We start from the raw sequence: 17,936 nt of genomic DNA, 5'->3' as shown, positions 1-17,936 counted from the left end.
TATTATTATTATTATTATTATTATTATTATTATTATTTGCAGAATTGAAAAAGCCAAAAATAGAGACCTAGGAAGGAGTTGCAAGATATCTGCCCTGTATACCAGGATCACCAACGCTTCCCTGCTAACCAAAGCAAGCTGCCATAAGGGTCAATGACCAGCAGCCACAAGGATAGTATGCCATAAAAAGAGGCTGGAAAGGGCACAACCAGTGGTCTGTGTCCTCGTGTTGGCAGGGAATGTGAAAAATGGCTAAAACAGAAATTAAGATTGCCACTTCCCTATTACTCCTGGTCCACTCTGCAGGCAAAACCAGCTGTCAGTGGCTGAGGACACCCTAGCAGAAGCCAGCTGTTCCAGCTGCCAGCATGCGTGCGACCATCCCTCAGCTCCAAAAGGATGATTCTGGTATCTGGGAACAGCCTCTAAAGAGGAGCAATAATTAAATTAACATCTTCTCCCTTTTTGACAGACAGGGAGGTGGGGGAGTGGAGAATGGTGTGTGGCTAGAGTTGGAAGTTTTAACAGAAATAGTCATTGGTGTGATGGCAAAAGTGTCAGGTGGGGGGCAAGGTGGTCCTGACCTGTTATGGCCACTGGACATGTCCTTTAAGCCCACTGAATGTATCATTCAGGAATAAGCTACATCATTTTTACTTGTCTTTTACAAGACTTTTTTTTTCCTTGTATATGCTCCAAGTAGAGGCTAAAGATCCAGAAACTATGGCTCCAGAGTCTGCACGTTCCCTCTCATCAGTTCGGTTAATTGCTCATTTCATTTACTAGCTGGGTTTTAACTTTCCTATGGATCACTTGGCTCTTGAAATTCCATAAGTACTGAAAGTCAGCAAATTTTGGAAAGTGTTCTCTGGAGGGAAGTCCTGGAACTCTTACAACAGGCATAATTTTCATTTGTGCAGGTTTAGTGCTCTCACAGAATAAATAAGCATTAACTATCCTCCAACCACGCCAAAATGCAGTGGTTTTGCAGCCTGCCATGTGCTCTGCTAGAAGCCTAAGCATTTCACCTTGCAGGCTCGTGCCTCTGTGAACAGAAATTGTGATCATTACTCAGCAGATACCTTCCAGATGAAACCCTACTCCGGATCAGCTAGGTCTGGATTTAATGCACATGATACCAAGGCAGGGGTATTTGCATCTAAACGCTAACTTTTGTGCAAGGGGAATCATGAGAGACAAAGGTAAATTTTTGATTAACCCCTCTAGCCACTGGGTGCCACTATTGATTTGTTAGGTTAACAGGAGAGCAGCGATCTTGCAACTTTACTGGGAGCAATCCACACATAAACCATTTCAATGAATTGTTAATACCTAGGAAGCTCGCCTTCATCCTATTCAATTTATTTAAAAAGCATCCACCCTGCATGTCTTTGTTTTCCCTGCTCATGGCAGGGGGGGTGGAATTAGATGATCTTTAAGGTCCCTTCCAACCCAAACCATTTTGTGATTGTATTTCCCTCTACTCTGGTTTGCAGTGACTGTATTTCTGTGCCAGGGCACCAGGGCATCATTTAAGGTGCTGATTTAGGGGCTGTGTACCCAGCTCTTGCAAAGCCCGATGAAGCAAAGCATTCAGCTTTATGCTTACCTTGAAAACAGCTGAGTAGTGCCTTTGCAATCAGTGAAACTACTCACGTGCTTACAGCCAAGCATATCTTTGACTGCTTTGCTGGATTAGTGCATAGTGACTGGAACTGGAGACGTGGTCAGCAAAGAAGCTATCCTCTTTGCTGCCAGTTACCTTCCCCAAACCCATCCTTTGCAATGCAGACTCAGGTCTGTAGCCACAAATAAGATGCATGCAACTATTGCTGTTAATATCCAGCAGTTCTGGGAGGGACAGGATCAGAACCCTGGTTTTAATGTTTGTTTGTTTGTTTTTTACCTCTGTAATCCCCATTCCATCTCTCTTTCTGCTTTTCATTTCCAAATATCTCCGCATGCCTCCTGCTCCTCCATCCCGCCTGTTTTGCTGCTCCTTGGCACGGTTCCTGCAGGCAGGCAGGGGGGTCAGCTCAGGTGAAAGAGCCCATTTCCACGGTGGCTGAGCACACCCTGGCTGAAGCAGGGCTGCACCTGGAAGCACGCAGGGTGAAACAAGCCCTAGGGATGTGCCCAAACACTGGCCCTTCGGGGAGGCCTGCGCCGTGCCTCCGCCTGACTGGAATTAAAGCCATACACATTCAGCCCAGCCGATGTGCTACGGATCCATACACTGCTATATCCCACAATAAAAGCCCCCAGAGGCCCCGGTTCCCCTTCCCCTTTCTCCCCCTGGGTGCCAGGCGCATCCGAAGCCCACCCCGGGCTCGGCGCGGCCTTCCCGCGGCTCCCCCCTCCTGGCTGCTGCTCCCACGCTGCCATTTGTATGTCGCTCACGCGGCTCTCCCCACTTAGAGCTGTCTCCTGCTTCCTGCTGCCAAGAGCCGTCTCTGTTCGAGACTCCCTTTCAAACCCGTGATCACCAGGAGCCTTCCTCCCATCTCCCGTCTCCCCGCAGCTCTTCCTTAACCATTCGCTCCTGGTCGCGTGCTTTGGTTTTTGGGGAGCAGGGGAGCCCCCCCGTGTGCTCGCTGCCCTGCACAAATGGGGTGAGGGCCCCAAGCAGCCCGGTACAGTGGCTACAGAGGAGCATTTTGATGGGGAAGGGGAGGTGGCACAAGTGAGCCAAAATGTTGAGGCCACGCTTTCCTTCCCAAGTAGTCGTGTTGAGCAAGCAAGGCAAGGACACAGACGGATAGCAGGCACTGCAAAGGCCAAGCCTGCGTTCAGCTGCTCGTGCATGGTAGGAGTCCATTTTAATTAATTAAGCTTTTTGTCCCTCGGACATTTTAAAAATGGCCCTAACAGCTTTTCTGAGCTACAGGTTTCACACGAGAAAAGGGTCGTGAGAAATCACCGTTTAATTAAATAAATTTATCTTCGGCTGATGACCCTTCCCCAAACTCGGAACCTCTTTGCCACCATTAGAGCCCCACATAAACTGCAGCAGTTAGCAGTCTGCTTCGGGATTACGGCGTTCCTAGCAAGAGAAATTGCTCCTGAGATCATTTAACCTCCCCGGGGAGATGACAGGAAGGAATTAATCTTCCGCTGCTAATCCGCCCTGTGCTGCTGGATCAAAAATTGGCATCGATGGGGGTGCCTGCGCAGGGGAGCCTGCGGTGGCATTTACCATCCCTACGTGCTCCCTCCCACCTCCTCCCCGAGCGTGGCTGGGGAATCAGGGGGCAGCTATTTTGGGAAGCCTACACAACGTGCTATTAAATGGTTTGTGCTGCCCGGGAGGGACAGTCAGTTTTTAGCATTGCTCCACGGCCCTGTTGGTGCCAGCAAGGTGAGCGCTGTGCAAGTGCTTTCACTTCAGTCCCATGAATCAGCCTCTTAATTTGGTTTTGCTGCTGTTTGCCGTCTCCTTTATTTCATATTTACTTGTTTATCCTCTATTATTATTATATTTATTATTCATTTACATATATTATTGTCTGCTGCACAGGTACATCAGCTTTTTATTCTCCTAGGATGCCTGCGGGGAATAAAATGCACAAGCACAACCCCATGCCTGGGAGATCTTTTGTATCAGAAGTGACTCTGCAGCTGTTTTGGAAATCTCAAAAAAAAAAAAAAAAAAAAATTCCCAAGAGCACAAGATACCACCTTTCGGGAGCTATCAAAAAGCTTCAGTATTTGTGGATCCCCCAGAGAGGGGGATCTGGTTTATAGGGGTGATGTAGGGCCTGTCCTGGAGCAGGGACAGCACCGTGGGTTATGAGGACCGACCCTGTAGTGTAACTAGCAAGTAGGAAATCCCCTTTGCAACTGGTCTGTGTAAAAAAATTAATTGGCTAAAGAGCATTTGTACTAAGTTGCCTTGAAGAATTGTAAATCACAAGCCTGTGCAAACAGGAACCTGCTTGTGTGTCCCCTGTGGGCAGGGCAGGGCTGTCATGACAGATTGGACAACTCCAAACCAGCATGGACTTAATGGAAGGAGCTCAAAAAAACCAGCAGGCTCACCTAAACCAAAGGCCAAGCTCCCGCTGGTGCTGGCAGAGGCAGGATTGGACCCAATGGCAGAAAAACAGAGGTCATTTGTGATTCCTCCCCCCCTTTTTTATTTTCAAAGGCTGATTAGAAGAGAAAGTGACCCCTCAGTACCAGTCAGAAAAGCAAGAAACATGCTCCTCCTCTCTTCAAAAACAAATAAATCCAGTGAATTAAGAGCTATGTTGTTGCTTTAGCCCAGAGAAGCAGGGCAATCCCCAGGGGCCTGAGGTCTGTGAAGGTGCCCTTGAAGTTCCTGACCTGAACGCTGGACAAAATGCATTTCCCAAAGGCGCAGGGTGGCATGGATGACTCCTTCAAAGGGCTTGTCTGTTCCTGGGTGCTCCCAGCTACCTAATGCTGCCTCCAGTGTCTCTCCCCCAGAGTTTTTAAAAGTTTTCTGTGGGCTTGCTGCTGGTGGTGCAGTCCTCTGAAGCTGCTGCCCTGATTCTGGAGGCATGGCTGAGCCTCGATGATGCAGGAGTGGATGCGGGGCTGGCGCGGGGCCCTCCAGGCACTGATGCTGGAGGCAACCAGGGCTCCCTCTGAATGGGTCTTTTGTCTCTTGTCTTCTGTTGGAAGGTGCAGGTAGCAGCCGTGGTGCACAGAAATACACTGGAGAGCACAGACTTTGGCGTTCTTTATTTCTGGGCTGGGATCAAGGGCTGCTGCGCTCTAAAACAAACGATAGCTCAGGTAATACAGATACAAGGTTCAGCTCGGGTAACCAGGATATTTCTAGCTCAGCTCCTTTATTAAGTTCTGCATCGTGATGTTTCTTTTTTCCACACTGAGCATGTTCACTCGAGAATAACATTTGGGCGTGCTTAGGGTGACCCCGTTCTGCGTTTCGGTGCAGGTTTGCAGAGGGAAGTGGGAAAAGCCTGCCGAAGCCCCGGCTGGGCTAACAAGCAAAGCAAAACCTGACCTGCCATCGGGCCTCCCTGCCCACCAGCTGCCCCATCACTGTGCAGAAAGGGACGGGTCAGGGCTCCCCGGGGCCGTGTCAGCCCCGCGGGCTCTGGCAGGGCGCTTCAGCAGGTGCCGGTGGCTGGCAGTGTCCTGCCTGGCTGTGTGCGCGCCGATTACACGCAGCCAGCACAATGCGGGCTGACCTAATGCGATTTCACACGAGTCGTTGCTGGGGCCGGCGGTTGTAAAGGACGTATAGACGGCGGTGCCCTTTGACAGTCAAATCATGTTCCCCATCTAGCACAATACGGTTAAAAACAAACAAACAACCTGGTGGAAAACTCAAGTGGCAGCTGCAGAATGTCTATTTCATTTCTGCATTAAAAACTGCTTACCGTGATAGATGATAGCGCTGTGAAACCCAGAAACCAGCTGCCTGGGTTATGCCTTATATTTATATTTAATTTTGAAGAACCGTAGTTTGGGGGCTTTTACCGAAATAGACACTGTAAATGGTATCCTGGTGGATTCTGTTTTGCTCAAAAGCAGCTTTACTTGCACACCTCTGAATCCTGTTTGTCCCTTGTTCTTCTCTGAGGTTTCCAGCACGCTCAAAAAAAGAAATGATAGAGTAAAAATAGAGCGAGCGTGGTGAGAATGATCTCCTCTGGCAATAGAGCACCATCGGTCTCCAGTCCTAATTACTGCCTTTTCGCCCTCTAACAATAGGTCTGAAACTGTGTTTCTGGGATATGGGGCTTTCCTTTACAGCGCCTTTTGCTGCGTGAACCTTACATTAAGGAGCCTTGCTCCCCCCTGCCCGCCTCCCCCTTAAACCTCCGCTAAGCCCAGTGACGCCCTCCCCGAGCGCACCCCATGCACGTAGGGCGTATCGCTACACACAGAGCAGGTCGCCTAAGCACGCAGCCTGGGCTGAGGCTCTGCCAACGCTGCTGACGGTACCAGCTCTGCCGGGAGGGAGCGGAGCCAGTGCCACGCTGAGCGCAGGCAGCAGCAGCCAGAGCCCTGCCTGCGCGGGAGCCTCAGCTCGCTCGCAGCGCGCCGGTGCTGGCGCTGCTTGGAGGCTGCTGCTCTGCAACAGACAGCATCTCTGCATTTGCAAGCCTGGCCCTCAGACACCATAAATAACAGCATTTTGCTGTCTCAGTAGCCTGCGAGGTGTTTTTTTTTTTTTTTTTCTTTTTGCACTGTTCTTTCCTGACCGAGCCAGGAGCAAGGCGTTGTAGAAAACACGACTCGGGAGGTATCAAAAAGCTACGTGGAAAATCAGAAAATCGTTGTTCCCTGGAAAAGTGTTTATCTCTTTCAATGCATGGCTGCCCTTTTTGATGCCCCACGTGCTAAAATGCATCATCCATTTCTGTTAGAAATTGCACACAGGGAGCTATTTCTTTGGGGCAGCCCTGTCTGTCTGGAAACAATTGACCCCTAGGATGTGTGAGGGATTGAGTGAGAGGAGACACCCTTTGCCTCCAGCTTTGGATGTTTTGGGGAAGCGCTGTAACCCCAGGGTGCTTTCTCTGAGCATTTTTTCAGTCCTGCTACCAGTGGTGCTTTGCTTACTGCTTGCTTGCGGACCTTCCCGATGCTGTCCATGTGGTTTCTCTTGCCTGTCCTCTTCTTATACAGCAATACATGGAGAGGCTTCCTCACCTTCATAGCTCGAGCTCCTGAGCCACCTCTGACATGTTTTTCTTGCGGGCATACCAGGTGAGAGGGGAGGACTTTGCTGTTGTTTGAGCTACCTATTGCCACAGCAACACCCTTCTGTTTAACCAGCCTCTTAAACGAAAGGTGATGGGTACACACTTCATTTTCCCGATAGCTGCTAGCAGCCAGGTTCCTGATGGTATTTAAAACCCAGTGCTCTGCCAGAGATACTCGAATCACGATGAGCATTGCTGAAAATCTGGAGTTTCAACTCAAGGTTTCTGATCTCCCAGCAAATCTGGGAGAATCAATCTCACCTCAGCAATGAGCTTAACAAAATGTTACGATGCTTTTAGTACAGACATTAGACTGCAACCAAATTTTACCGGGAGGTGCTCAGTGGTGACAAGGCTTTTTCTGTGCTTGCATTATTTAAAGGTTAACATCAGAAGGGCACATGACTTAAGATATAGGACAGAGTAAATATGTAAGGTTAACGATTCTTCCAGTGGAGAGCCCTGAAAAGGACTGTGCAGGTGTAGCCCAAGGAACCACATAAACATCAACCAATTATTTTCACGTTTTTTTTTCTTTCTTAGTGTAAGCTTCAGCAGCTGGGTCCCATACGAATATGTCATGACAGATGACAGTGATATGAGCAGATGAACCCCAAGGCAACCAGCTATCCTGTCAAGGAGAGAGCAAAGCTGGGTCCCATGGCATGGGCTGTGTCACTGACAGCAATTTACTCCTGTGGTCAGGTGCTTGCAGCCTGCATTCTGCCCCAAGAAGCAGGTTTTGAAGTATTTTTAGACATGATGGCCACTAATGTTTGTCTTCAGTAAGAACCTCTGGCAAAGGAGAGTCCCATCGCCCACGACCTGGTGAAGTTTAATATTTTTTGAATCTGGCATTTGAAATGATGCTTAATGAACCCATGCCGGCCTTCCTACCTGTTCCTTCCAGGCTGAGGTCTACAGCAACATTAAAGCTGTCAAGAGAGAGGGAAAAAGGTTACTCCGGTGCCTTGTCATAACTGTTTACATTCATTGTGATTTGGCTTAGACCTGTGTTTTATCTGGCTCTGGCCTTGTGGCTCAAAACACTGAAGATGGAGGCAAACACAGTTTCCTCCTTTAAGGTGAGGCCAGAAACATTTTAGCGTAAGTACAGTGCAAAAAGATTGGCTAATCCATCACCTCCATTAGGAGCTGTATAAACAAACTGGCCACCGTATTCTGCTGATAACATCCAGCCAGTTGCTCAAAAGCAGGGATCGGTTCCTGTTCTGGCTTGCACCACAAAAAATGCAGGGTGTCTCCAGCGCCTGCAGAGGCGTGTGTGACGGCGCACGGCGAGGGCAGCGCCTCGCGCACGCTGCCTCTGCAATCAGGGAATCCAGAGCCTGGCTTCAACTTGAAACCCTTCATTTCCCGTGCCCCGTTCTCCATTTGAAATACCTCCTCTGCTCTCAGGCGCGGCCCAAACGCTTCCCATTGCATTGCTCGGGGATGTCAGTGATGTCTTGTGGGCAGGGATTCGTATTAGGGGAAGCTGCTGTGCATGCTTGCTAAAATAAACTGTGCTCAGTCTAATAAAAGGGAGGATGTCAGTGCTGAGGCCAGAGTTACAGCTGTTTGGGAGTTTGCAGCCAAAACAGGAATCAAATCCCTCTGTACCAAACTTTCGTGATGGACTTTAATCTCCAGATTTTATAGACAAGCTCTTGCACGAGGCAGAGGGTTCTTTTACACATTGATTCCTGGCATATTTACTAATTTCTAAGTGTTGCTCACTTTCTTCCATGTTTATTTCCAAGAAAATGTAAACGCCAGACTTCACAGCCAGAAGATCTGATGGCACCTCGAGGTGCCCATCGCTTTGCACCTTGGAGATTTCAGGCACCACAGGTCATTCCCCCTGCTCCGGGTGGCAGATCTGAGTTTAGCCACGGGGACTGCTTGCGACTGGAGCTCCAGGAGGTGGATTTTCGGGATAAGTGGGCAGTGATGTGAGCGGGATAAGCGTGTGCACGCGTGTGTGTGTGCGCACGTGATGTGACGGGCAAGTGGCTGAGCGCTGGACGTGTGTAAGCAGCTAAGCCCCGCTAAGCCCCCGGTGCTCGGGTGTCTCTGTGGTGGAAAAGGAAAGGACGAAGCCTGGCCCCAGGCCCTGAGGTGCTGCAGCAGCTCAGGGTCACTTGAGCAGCTCTCCCCATGTCACCTTCTGCTCCTCAGAGCTCATCTTGTGCCTTCCTTACACCCTTGCCACTTTTTTTTTTTCTCAGCACCCACATCTAGCAACTCATCTGGCTATCTACAGGAATCCCGTACAAATAAGTAGTGAAGGTGCTGGCCAAAAAAAAAACAGAAAACAGAAGAAAAAGGGTAGTAAGACCAACAGAACATAGAATTAATCCAGGACATGGTCTTGAAAAGAAAAAGGAGAAAGAGAGTCAAGTTAAAAGGTCATTCAGAAGGAGAGGTGATATGTGGAGATTTAGGGTTTTGCAAGACACCACGGGAGGAACAGAGAGATGAAAATACATGAGCTACCCATGCCATCTGTCAATGTTTGCACAGAAATCCCACCAAGCCAAAAATATTGTTAAAAATCCGTCAAAGTTGCTCGTGGCACATCCCACCAACAAAAACATAAGAAAGCCATGAAGTCCCCGGCCGAGCCTTCGCTCCTGTTTTGATGCCCTTCAGCACAGTTTCACCCTCAGCACGTCACCCCACCAGCTTTTAGGACCGGCAGGCTTCCTCCCTCTGTTTCCACTCCAAACCTGCAACCCCAACTCCGTGCACAAACCTCTCCTGCCAGGCGAGCAGGGCACAGCTCCGTGTACTTCTGCAACACGCCACCTAAATCACACCGCCGTGCACGGAGCAGGTGAGAACTTCTCAAACTTTTATTTTTTTTTTTTCTTTTTCAGTAAATTCTGAGAGAAGACGGGAGCAGCAGTAAGGAATGACCACAACGACATAACAAAATTCTTGCAGTTCTTTCCAAATCACTTTTTTTTTTTTTTTTTAACACCTTAGCGTCACAACGACCGGCTTCACTAAGTTTTTCCCCCCCTCCCACTTCTGCCCCCGTTTCGGTGTGAATACACAGCGGTGGTTTTATGTTTTATGCCATTACGCTGTGCGTTGGCCAGGGCAGGGCTGCAGCACCTCGCGGAGCACCAGGTTGCTGCAGGAGTGGGCAGGGGGAGCAGATGGCCCGAGAGAGCTCAGTCGTTGCTTAAACAACAAATTTCAGCTGCACATAGCAAAGGTAGCAGAGTAAATTCTTCTAAAATGGGTAAACTCATCCTGCAGAAGCAATAGAGAATATCTTAAAGGGCACTCTCTGCTCCTGGTTTTCACCATCCTCCCTTCTTGCAGCACGTAGCCTGCATATCTTATCATTTTTACCCATCTTTCACCAATCAGATTGAAGCTAGGATTTTTTTTTTTTTTAAAGCATTTGCTGATCCTAAGCTCACCCAATTTTGTGTACAGGGTTGTAGCTGCATGCCACAAAAAAAAAGGCTGTCATAAGCAGTGGCTATTTCTGAAATATCTCCCATAAGATCCACCAGCACTGCAGTTTGGCTTCCCCTTCTGACTGGCAGGGAGCTGCAGGAGCTGTGCACCCCTCCAGAAAACCCTTCCTTCCCCCAGATGATGAAGTAGAAAGGATGCCTGAGATATTCAATGTCTGTGGCTTCCAGGCAGGGAATGGGTGAAAGGAGGGGGAGGTTGCTGGGGTAAGCAGCCCTATTCCTTGGGAAGGAGAGGCTTGTGTTCATCTTACAGGATTAAAGCTTCCACCTTGGTATAGGGCAGCTTGGGAGGGGGCTGGTTCCCCAGGCGAGCTCACATCACCTAGGAGGGAGGCAAACCCACAGCTCCTCTTGCACCCACAGCACTGATCACAGAGCTCACCATCTTCTTTGCACTACTCTAAGAGAACCAAATAAATGATTTGATACATCACTACGTAGCATGGCACAGCCTTCGACTGTTGGCACCAACTCGAGAGACAAGAGCAGAGCTCGTTTAAACATAAGGAGCAAAAGAGCTACGATGATACCACCTGCCCGCCTCAGCTTAGCTCATTCAACAGAAGTTTTAAAAAACTTGGCTGTAATTCTGCACTTCCCAGCCTGTACTGACACGGACTTAACAGCGCATGGGTTGGGAACTACCCTGACTAAGAGCTGACTTGATATCCCCCGAGAGCCAGCACGAATCTCCCCACAGGCCAGGACACTGATTTCTGCAGATTGCAGGAGACTTTGCACCAAGCCAGGAAATCCTGAATCTGTTAAACATTGCTTACAGGGTCCCAAGTATTGTCAGGGCATCATAAGTTTTTTTTTTCTAGGGGTGGGCCCCTATGCACTGCACATGAAGAGCCCGTGGTGTCGGTGTTTGAGCAGCCTCCCAGTTGCACAGGGGGCTGGATGTGATGGCGGGGAGAAGAACAGAATAAAATATCAAAATAAAATATCAAAATAATATATCAAAATAAAAACATCAAAGCAAAACAAAACATCACAGTCCAAGCTCAAATAACGCAGCACAGCGCAGAATAAAATGGTAAAACGAAATCGCTTGCGCGCCGGGGGGGTTCCCAAACGAGAGGAAAACTTTTCTCCAACAGGAGGAGCTCTTTGCTTTGCTGAGACGATGTCAAAGGAGTGGCCACGCTTACTCCGAGCCCCCCCTTCCCCCTCCTTTCCCCCCCCCCCGCCCCCGTTTTATACGAGAGCGGCAGCTTAATTGATTTGATAACAAAATAAACAGCAGCCCGGGGCTGCCCGCTCGCCCCGCGGGCGGCCACACGTCGGGGCCCCGAGGCGGGCGGCTTGCGGGCTGGCCCCGGAGGGCTGAGCCGAGCCGAGCCGTGCCGGGCTGAGCCGTGCCGAGCCGTGCCGAGCCGTGCCGGGCCCCGGGGGAGGCAGCTCCGCCCGGGTGAGCGCTGCCGAGGAGCCCGGTGGCTGCTGAATAAACCGGGGGGGTCGTGCCCGGGGGGGGGGTCGTGCCCTTAGAGGGGTCGTGCCCGGCCTGGGGTCGTGCCCTGGGGGGGGGGTCGTGCCGTCGAGGGGGTCGTGCCCAAAGGGGAGCCCCGCTGGCGTGTGCTGAGCGTTCAGCGGCCGGGGATTACCGCACGCCCGCGCCTTTGCGTGGCAGGGAGGAGCGGCGCGGCCCCCCCGGGGGCTGCGGGGGGAGGCCGGGCTTGCAGTGCCGGCCTCGGCCGGGAGGGGACGGCCGAGCTGGAGGAGGGGGAGCCCCGGAGTGCCTCCGACCGCCGCCGGCCCCGGCCGCGACCCCCCAGCCGCCCGCCCCCTCCCCGGGGTCGAGGGAAGCGGGGAGCTCCCGGGGAACCCCGGAGGGGGGTGCCGCGGCTGCCCGGGGGTCCCCGCGGCTGCCCACGCGTGTTCGCGGCCGTGGGAGGCCGGGCACCCCGCGGCACGGCGTGGGAGGCCGGGGCAAGGCTGTCGTTTGCTCCCTGCCTGCAGGGATTAGCAGCAGCGTGGGTTTTCCAGCGCCTTGTCCGCAGTTCCAGCTTGTTTTTCTTCCTAATTATTTTTTAAAGACTCGATGACTTCTCTGTGTGGTTTGCCTTTTTTTTTTTTTTTTTTTTTTCTCGGTTTCGTCTCCTCAGCGTTGCAATGGGGATTTTGAGCTGTGGAACCCGAAAGCAGGAACCGTGACTAATTTAGGGGTGTATTTCTTCGGCGCATTCATTTCAAGACGGTAGAACTTAGAGGGTGGCTGCGAGCCGGAGAGGTGCGAGCAGGCTGCCGGGCGCTGAGTTGAATGCGCCCCGAGACACGCCGAGTGTGTGGGGCTGGGGGAGGGAGGGAGGGGGCACAGCAAGGCACCAGCAGATTGCCGTGTGATTTAGAGCGATGATTAGGTTTATCATTTGAACGCTGATGAATTCAGGGAACACGAGAGCTGCAATTGACATTCCTAAAAACAATTAAAGCGGTGGGGAGCGCTGCTCGAAAATCGATACGGCCCAATGTAACGCTGTTTGACTATAAACAGATTCCTCCTGTAGTAATAAACCGTGAAGTGACTGCGAAGCACCGCGATTCCCGAGCTGAAAAGAAGGTCTTTTCCCTTCAGCTCCCCAAAAGCGTCCCCCCAGACCCTTAACAAAGCCCGGGCGAGCCCCCCCGCTCCGCTCCCGGAGCGCGTCCTGGAGAGGCGAGGCGACGGTCCCAAAGAGCCTTTGGAAATGCTCGAGCAGCCAAACATTGCTAACCCCGAGGCTAGGTCGGGGGAGGTATTTAAATAGCTTCCCGAATAAGCAGCGAGCGGTCTGCTACGAAAATAAACCGGGAGTTTAAGCTTTAAATATCCAGGCTTGATTTAAGAGCGAGATGCGCGCCTCGGCTGCATCGGCCCCGCTCCGGGGGCGGCGGGGACGGGATGGGGAAAGGGAAAAGGACTCAAAGGGGGGAAGGGGATGGGGAAGTGAAATCCCCCCCAGGGTGCCTGCCGGGGCTGCGCCCCACACACGCTGCCCTCCGCGGAGGGTCGCGGCGGAGAGGCGGGGGCCGGGAGCCGGAGCCCCCCCGGCGCAGCGCGGCCCCGCAGCGCCCGGTGCTTTCCGACAGGGGGCGAGGAAAGCCCGGCGCCGGGCGCTGGAAGCCCCCTGCGGGAGCGGGGTCGGCGAAGTGGGTGGGGGGCGGTGTGTGTGGGGAGGGGGAGGGAGGAAGAGGGGAAAGCGGCACCCGGCGAGCCCCGGGGGTGTGCTGCGGAGCGTGGCTTTCCTTGCGGTTTGGCTGCCGGCGGGAGAGCTGCGCCCGGGGCCGCCGCTTTGGCACGGCTCGGCCCCGCTGGCTGCGAGCACCGGGCCGCCCGCCGAGAGCCGCGATCGTGCGGTTTGCAAAGCAGCGGCTGCTGCGCGCCGGGGGCCCTCGCCCGCTCCAAGGGATGAGGGGTGGGGGGGGGGGGAGGACGGGACCCCGCTGCCGTGCGCCCCGAATTCCTCCTCCCCAGCCCCAAAATCGCTCGCGGGAGCCGGGACGGAATAGCCGGGGCCGGCGGAGGGGGGATGGGAGGGATTGCGCTCGGCCGCCCGTGATGAATAATCCGGGCCGGCCTCCCGGTTGCGGCGGCCAAATCGCTGTCGGATCTGCCAAGAGATCAGCCGCTACCTCTGCCCGCGCCTCGGGCGCTGCTGGCCTTTCCCCGGCTGGCTCCGGCAGCGCGCACATCGCGGCCGCCGAGCGCACGGCGCTGCCGGGGCCGCCCGGGGGAAAAACGGAGCCGGGAAGGGCCCCGGGGGGGCGGCCCCGAGGGCGGGGGGCTCCCCGCGGCAGGTGTCCCCCCCGCGGGTGGGAACGAGCACGGGCTGTTCCCGAGCGGGGCCGTGCAGCTGGCCCCGCAGGGCGCTGCCAAAAAGGCCACGGGAAAGGTTCCCCGGGGGCGTGCGCCTCGGGGGCGGGTGGGGACGCCGCGTGGGGACGCCGCGCGTGGGAGAGCGGGAGCGCGCCCTGCGTGTGCGGGGCGGGGAGGCTCGGGGCGGGGGGGATGTGGGCACGAGTGGGGGTGTGACAAGGCTCGTGTGAGACCCCCACGCTGCGTGTCCGGGCGTGAAGCACCCGTGGGGCAAGCGGGTTGGGGGTGCGTGGGCATCCGTGGCTGCGTGGCACGCCGCGCGTGGGGAGAGGCGGTGCGTGTGTGGCACGCGGAGTGCGTGCGTGACACGGCGTGCCCGTGTGACTCAGCGTGCGTGCGCGGCGGTGCACGCGTGGGCGAGAAGCCCCGCTCCCGCAGCACCTCGCCCCCCTCCACCCACCCCCCCCCCCGGGATCGAGGCGCCGAGCCCACCCGTGTCCGCGCGCCGCCGTGGGAGGGAGCTCCCGGGGCGCAAGCATGCGGCGGTGCCACGGGGGAGGGACCCCACGCCCTTCCCCTCCCGCGCAGCGCTCTGCCCGTCCCCACCTTGTTTGTTATGTGCGGCAGGAACTGGGATTTTCCATCTGCCTGCCCCCGCCGGCCCTGACCTCCGGAGCGGGGCTCGGAGCCGGCTCTGCCCGCGGGGGGCTCCCGGTGCTTCCCCGGGGCCGGGGCCGGGGCCGGGGCCGGCGGAGGGGAAAGGGGCCGGTGGGGACGGCGGGGGGAGGGATGGAGCTGGCGGCTGTGGGCCCTGGAGACCTGCCCTTGCCGGGGAACCCTGCCAGTGCTGTCCTGCCTCTGCACGTCCGAGCGCTCCGGCGCAAGTTTGCGCTTTCCCTGCCCTGGCGCGGTCTCTCCTGCGGGGACAGCGAATTCCCTTAAAGTGGGGGGCGCGGTTAAAGGGGTGTCGGGGGAGGGGGCGCCTCCTCCACCCCGCCGTGGGTGTGCGAGCACGTCCCCCGGCGAGCCACGTCTCCGTGAAGGCGAGCAGCCCGGCCGGCGGCTCGGCGCGTCCCCGCCCGCTGCCGGACACGCGTGGGGACACGCCGGGGGGGCGAGAATCGGGAAGGGTCGGGCCGGGCCGGGCGGGCTTTGCCTGGGGGCGGCGTGGCAGCAGCGCCGAGAGGGAGGACCGGCTCTCCTCCTGCTGCTTTATAAAGCGGAGGCTGCCCCTGCCCGAGCAGCCAGCAGTGATAAGAGTTGATTTACAGGTAGGGGTGAAACGTGCTCGGAAAACCTCGTGACACTTCCCTCCGGTGGATTCAAATAATATATAAAGACCGTGAGGTGGCGATCTCCCGGGTAGCTCCTCGGATGCGTGGCGTTGTTGTTAACACATGTTTCAATTTTGGATCGAGACTGTCAATTACCCGCTGAGCTGCGAGTCTTAGCCTCGGGCGGGCAGGGGAGAGGGGACGGGTGTATTTATTAACCTCTCGAGCCTGGCGGAGCGGCGCTCCCAGCCTCTCCCTCGGGCTTTCTCGCCCCTTCCCCCCGACCCGTGCCACCCGGGCAGCTCTCACGGCTCTCCCCGCTGGACTTTGTCACCCCCCCGGCCACCCGCCGCCACCCGGCCCCAGCGCCGGTGCCTCCCGGTCCCGGTGTGGCCGAGGCCCCGAGGGGAAGAGGGCTGGCCCCGGCGGCGAAAACAGCCTGATTTCCCCCGGCCGGAGTAGGAAAACGCACGGGCAGCGTTTTCTTGCTTCCGCAAGGCTGTCTCTTTCCCGGTCGGAAAAACAGGCCGGCATCGAGCGGCCGATTGTGTTTTTTTTTTTTTTTTTTTTTTTTTTTAATTAATATTAGTATTTATTTTGCTCCGAGCGGAAGAGCCCCTCGCGTTCCCCCGGGAGCAGAAGCAAAATCTCCCCGAAAGCCCTCTCCAGAGGCAGCAGCGGAAGGGCTGCCGATTAGCATTTCAGCTGCCGGCGGAGCTCTGCAGACAGATCCGTCGGGAAGCGCATCGCCCCCCTCCCGTGGCGTCCCCTCCCCAGCCTCCCGCGATCGCTGCCGAGGGCTCGGAGGGCTGAGATCCTCCTGGGAGGGGATTTCTTTTTTAGGGGGGGGACACGTATCTTTTTTGGGGGGATGCCCTCCTGCTTGCCCCTTGCCCTCTCAGCGGACACCCCGTTGGAATAACCCGGGGAGGCCCCTCAAACCCCGCGGGGAGGCTGTGCCCTATTTGCGCCTCCGCCGCTTCCCCTCCAGTCACCTGAAAAAAAAAAAAATAGAAAAAAAAAATAATAAAAAAAAACCACGAACTGGCTCGAAACGGCGCCTCCGCCGCCTACTTCCCCTTCCCCCGGCGGCCCGACCTCCCAAACCCGGCCGGCCGGGGCCGTGCCGAGCCGAGCCCCCGCGCCCCCCGCACGCCTCTCTCCGTGCTGGGAGCCGGGAGCGCGCCGCTCCGCACCGAGCCTCCGTGACGAGCGAGGCACATCGTAGGCAGCCTATAAATAATTTCCATTATGTTCAGCTGACAGCGCGAGGCGATTAATTTTAATAGCTGTATATTTGCCTGTTTCTCCTAATGCTCTGTAATGAGATGAGAAGCCATCCAACCCCAGATGGCTCCAGCCGCCTCGTTATTTATTTATTTTGTGCGTGCGTGCGCGCGTGTGTGTGTGCAAAAAAAGGGGAGAAGGGGGGGAGCAGAGCATCCCGGGGGGGGCGGCAGCCCCCACAGCCTCCCTCGTCCCCGGGGCCACCGGAGCCACCGTGACGGTGCGCATCCAGCCCCGGGCACTTGGCTCGGAGGTTTTTTATAGGGGGGGGCGGCTCGGTGTTGCCGGGGCTATTTCAGGGCCTCCGGTCTCACGAAGGCTCCGGAGTAAATGTAGCAGATCGATGTCGTTCGGGGTGAGGGGAGGGCGAAGGGGACCACGGATCAAAGCCCATCCTATTAACCTAAATCCCGTCTCCTCGCGGCCCGGCGAAGGGGTGGGCTCGGGGGCTCGGGGGGTTGGGGGGGGTCGCTTTGTGGGAGCCGGGAAGCGAGCACGGCACCAGCTCAGCGCCGTGGCGGTGTGTGCGGCGGTGTGACAAAGCCTCGGCGAGCTGAGCAAGCTGTCCCTCAGCCCAGGCGGGGGAAGGGGAGGCCGGAGGGATGCTTCCAAACGGAGGGACGGCGGGGCCAGCCCCGCGCCTGGGCACGGAGAAGGTGTGCGGGTGCCGGGGGTGTGGGGGGGTCCTTCGGCGGCAGGACGAGGCTGCTCAGCCAGGTGGAGCGGCGGCGAGGCGAGCACCTGTGTCTTTTTTTTTTTTTCTTTTTTTTTTTTTTTTTTTCTCTAAAAGGCGTGCACCGATAATTACGGCAGTTAATTGCGTTTCTTTGAAGGTCATTTGAAGTTACGGGGCTGTGTTTTCTTTTCAGGCGGGCAGACAATGGCTGCGCGCTGTTTTAAATGTAAATCAGAGGGTATCCGCATAAACCTGTATTGTAGGATCGAGGCGTAATGGATTCACTCCGGCTGCGCCTCAGCTCGCCACAATACAGCTGAGCCGCGGAGCCGGGAACGCGCCGGGGTTTCTCTGCGGAAACGCAGTTGCCGAAGAACATGAAAAGCATTAAATCGGGACGGGAAGGGGGTGGCGGCGGGGGGGGGACACACGCTGGTGCTGGGGAGGAAGGCTCGGGACCGTGGGGCCACCCCCTGCCGGCCCCGGGGAAGTTCCCCAAAAGGACACCCGAGGGGACAGCCCGGCCTCGCTCCCCCCGGGACCCGCCGTCGGTCCTTGGGGTCCCCGACCCCAACCGCCCCCGGCCCGGTCCGGAGGAATGTGGCACGGGGCCAGCAGCTTGTCCCCGCCGCCCCTAAACCTTCATTAAGCGAACCCCTCGACGTGATCAGCCCGGGGGCCCCGGCGACCCCCGCAGGC

The 17,936-nt window shown here is 55.7% G+C and overlaps 1 protein-coding gene across 1 annotated transcript; it reads right to left on the bottom strand.

The window, feature by feature from the left end:
* Positions 1-4,093: 4,093 nt before the first annotated feature.
* Positions 4,094-15,808, bottom strand: LOC119716396 (uncharacterized). The gene is made up of 3 exons (XM_038176505.2): positions 15,747-15,808; positions 14,607-15,207; positions 4,094-4,740 (listed from the first exon to the last, which is right to left on the bottom strand). Exons 1-3 carry the CDS (start codon positions 15,806-15,808, stop codon positions 4,420-4,422), a joined length of 984 nt encoding a protein of 327 aa, XP_038032433.2. The 3' UTR covers positions 4,094-4,419.
* Positions 15,809-17,936: the final 2,128 nt, after the last annotated feature.

The sequence above is a fragment of the Anas platyrhynchos genome, chromosome 1 (genome assembly GCF_047663525.1).
Source record: "Anas platyrhynchos isolate ZD024472 breed Pekin duck chromosome 1, IASCAAS_PekinDuck_T2T, whole genome shotgun sequence".
NCBI classification, from domain to species: Eukaryota; Metazoa; Chordata; class Aves; order Anseriformes; family Anatidae; genus Anas; species Anas platyrhynchos.
Note: the sequence above shows the minus strand (reverse complement) of the source record. Positions and strands in the feature narration are given on the sequence as shown.

Coding starts and splice junctions, on each gene's coding strand:
- LOC119716396 (XM_038176505.2), bottom strand. CDS start 15,808: ATGCCGGCCTGTTTTTCCGACCGGGAAAGAGACAGCCTTGCGGAAGCA. Junction 15,208..15,746: donor GAAGCAAGAAAACGCTGCCC/GTGCGTTTTCCT, acceptor TTTATAAAGCAG/CAGGAGGAGAGCCGGTCCTC. Junction 4,741..14,606: donor TGCCGCACATAACAAACAAG/GTGGGGACGGGC, acceptor CGTTTGTTTTAG/AGCGCAGCAGCCCTTGATCC.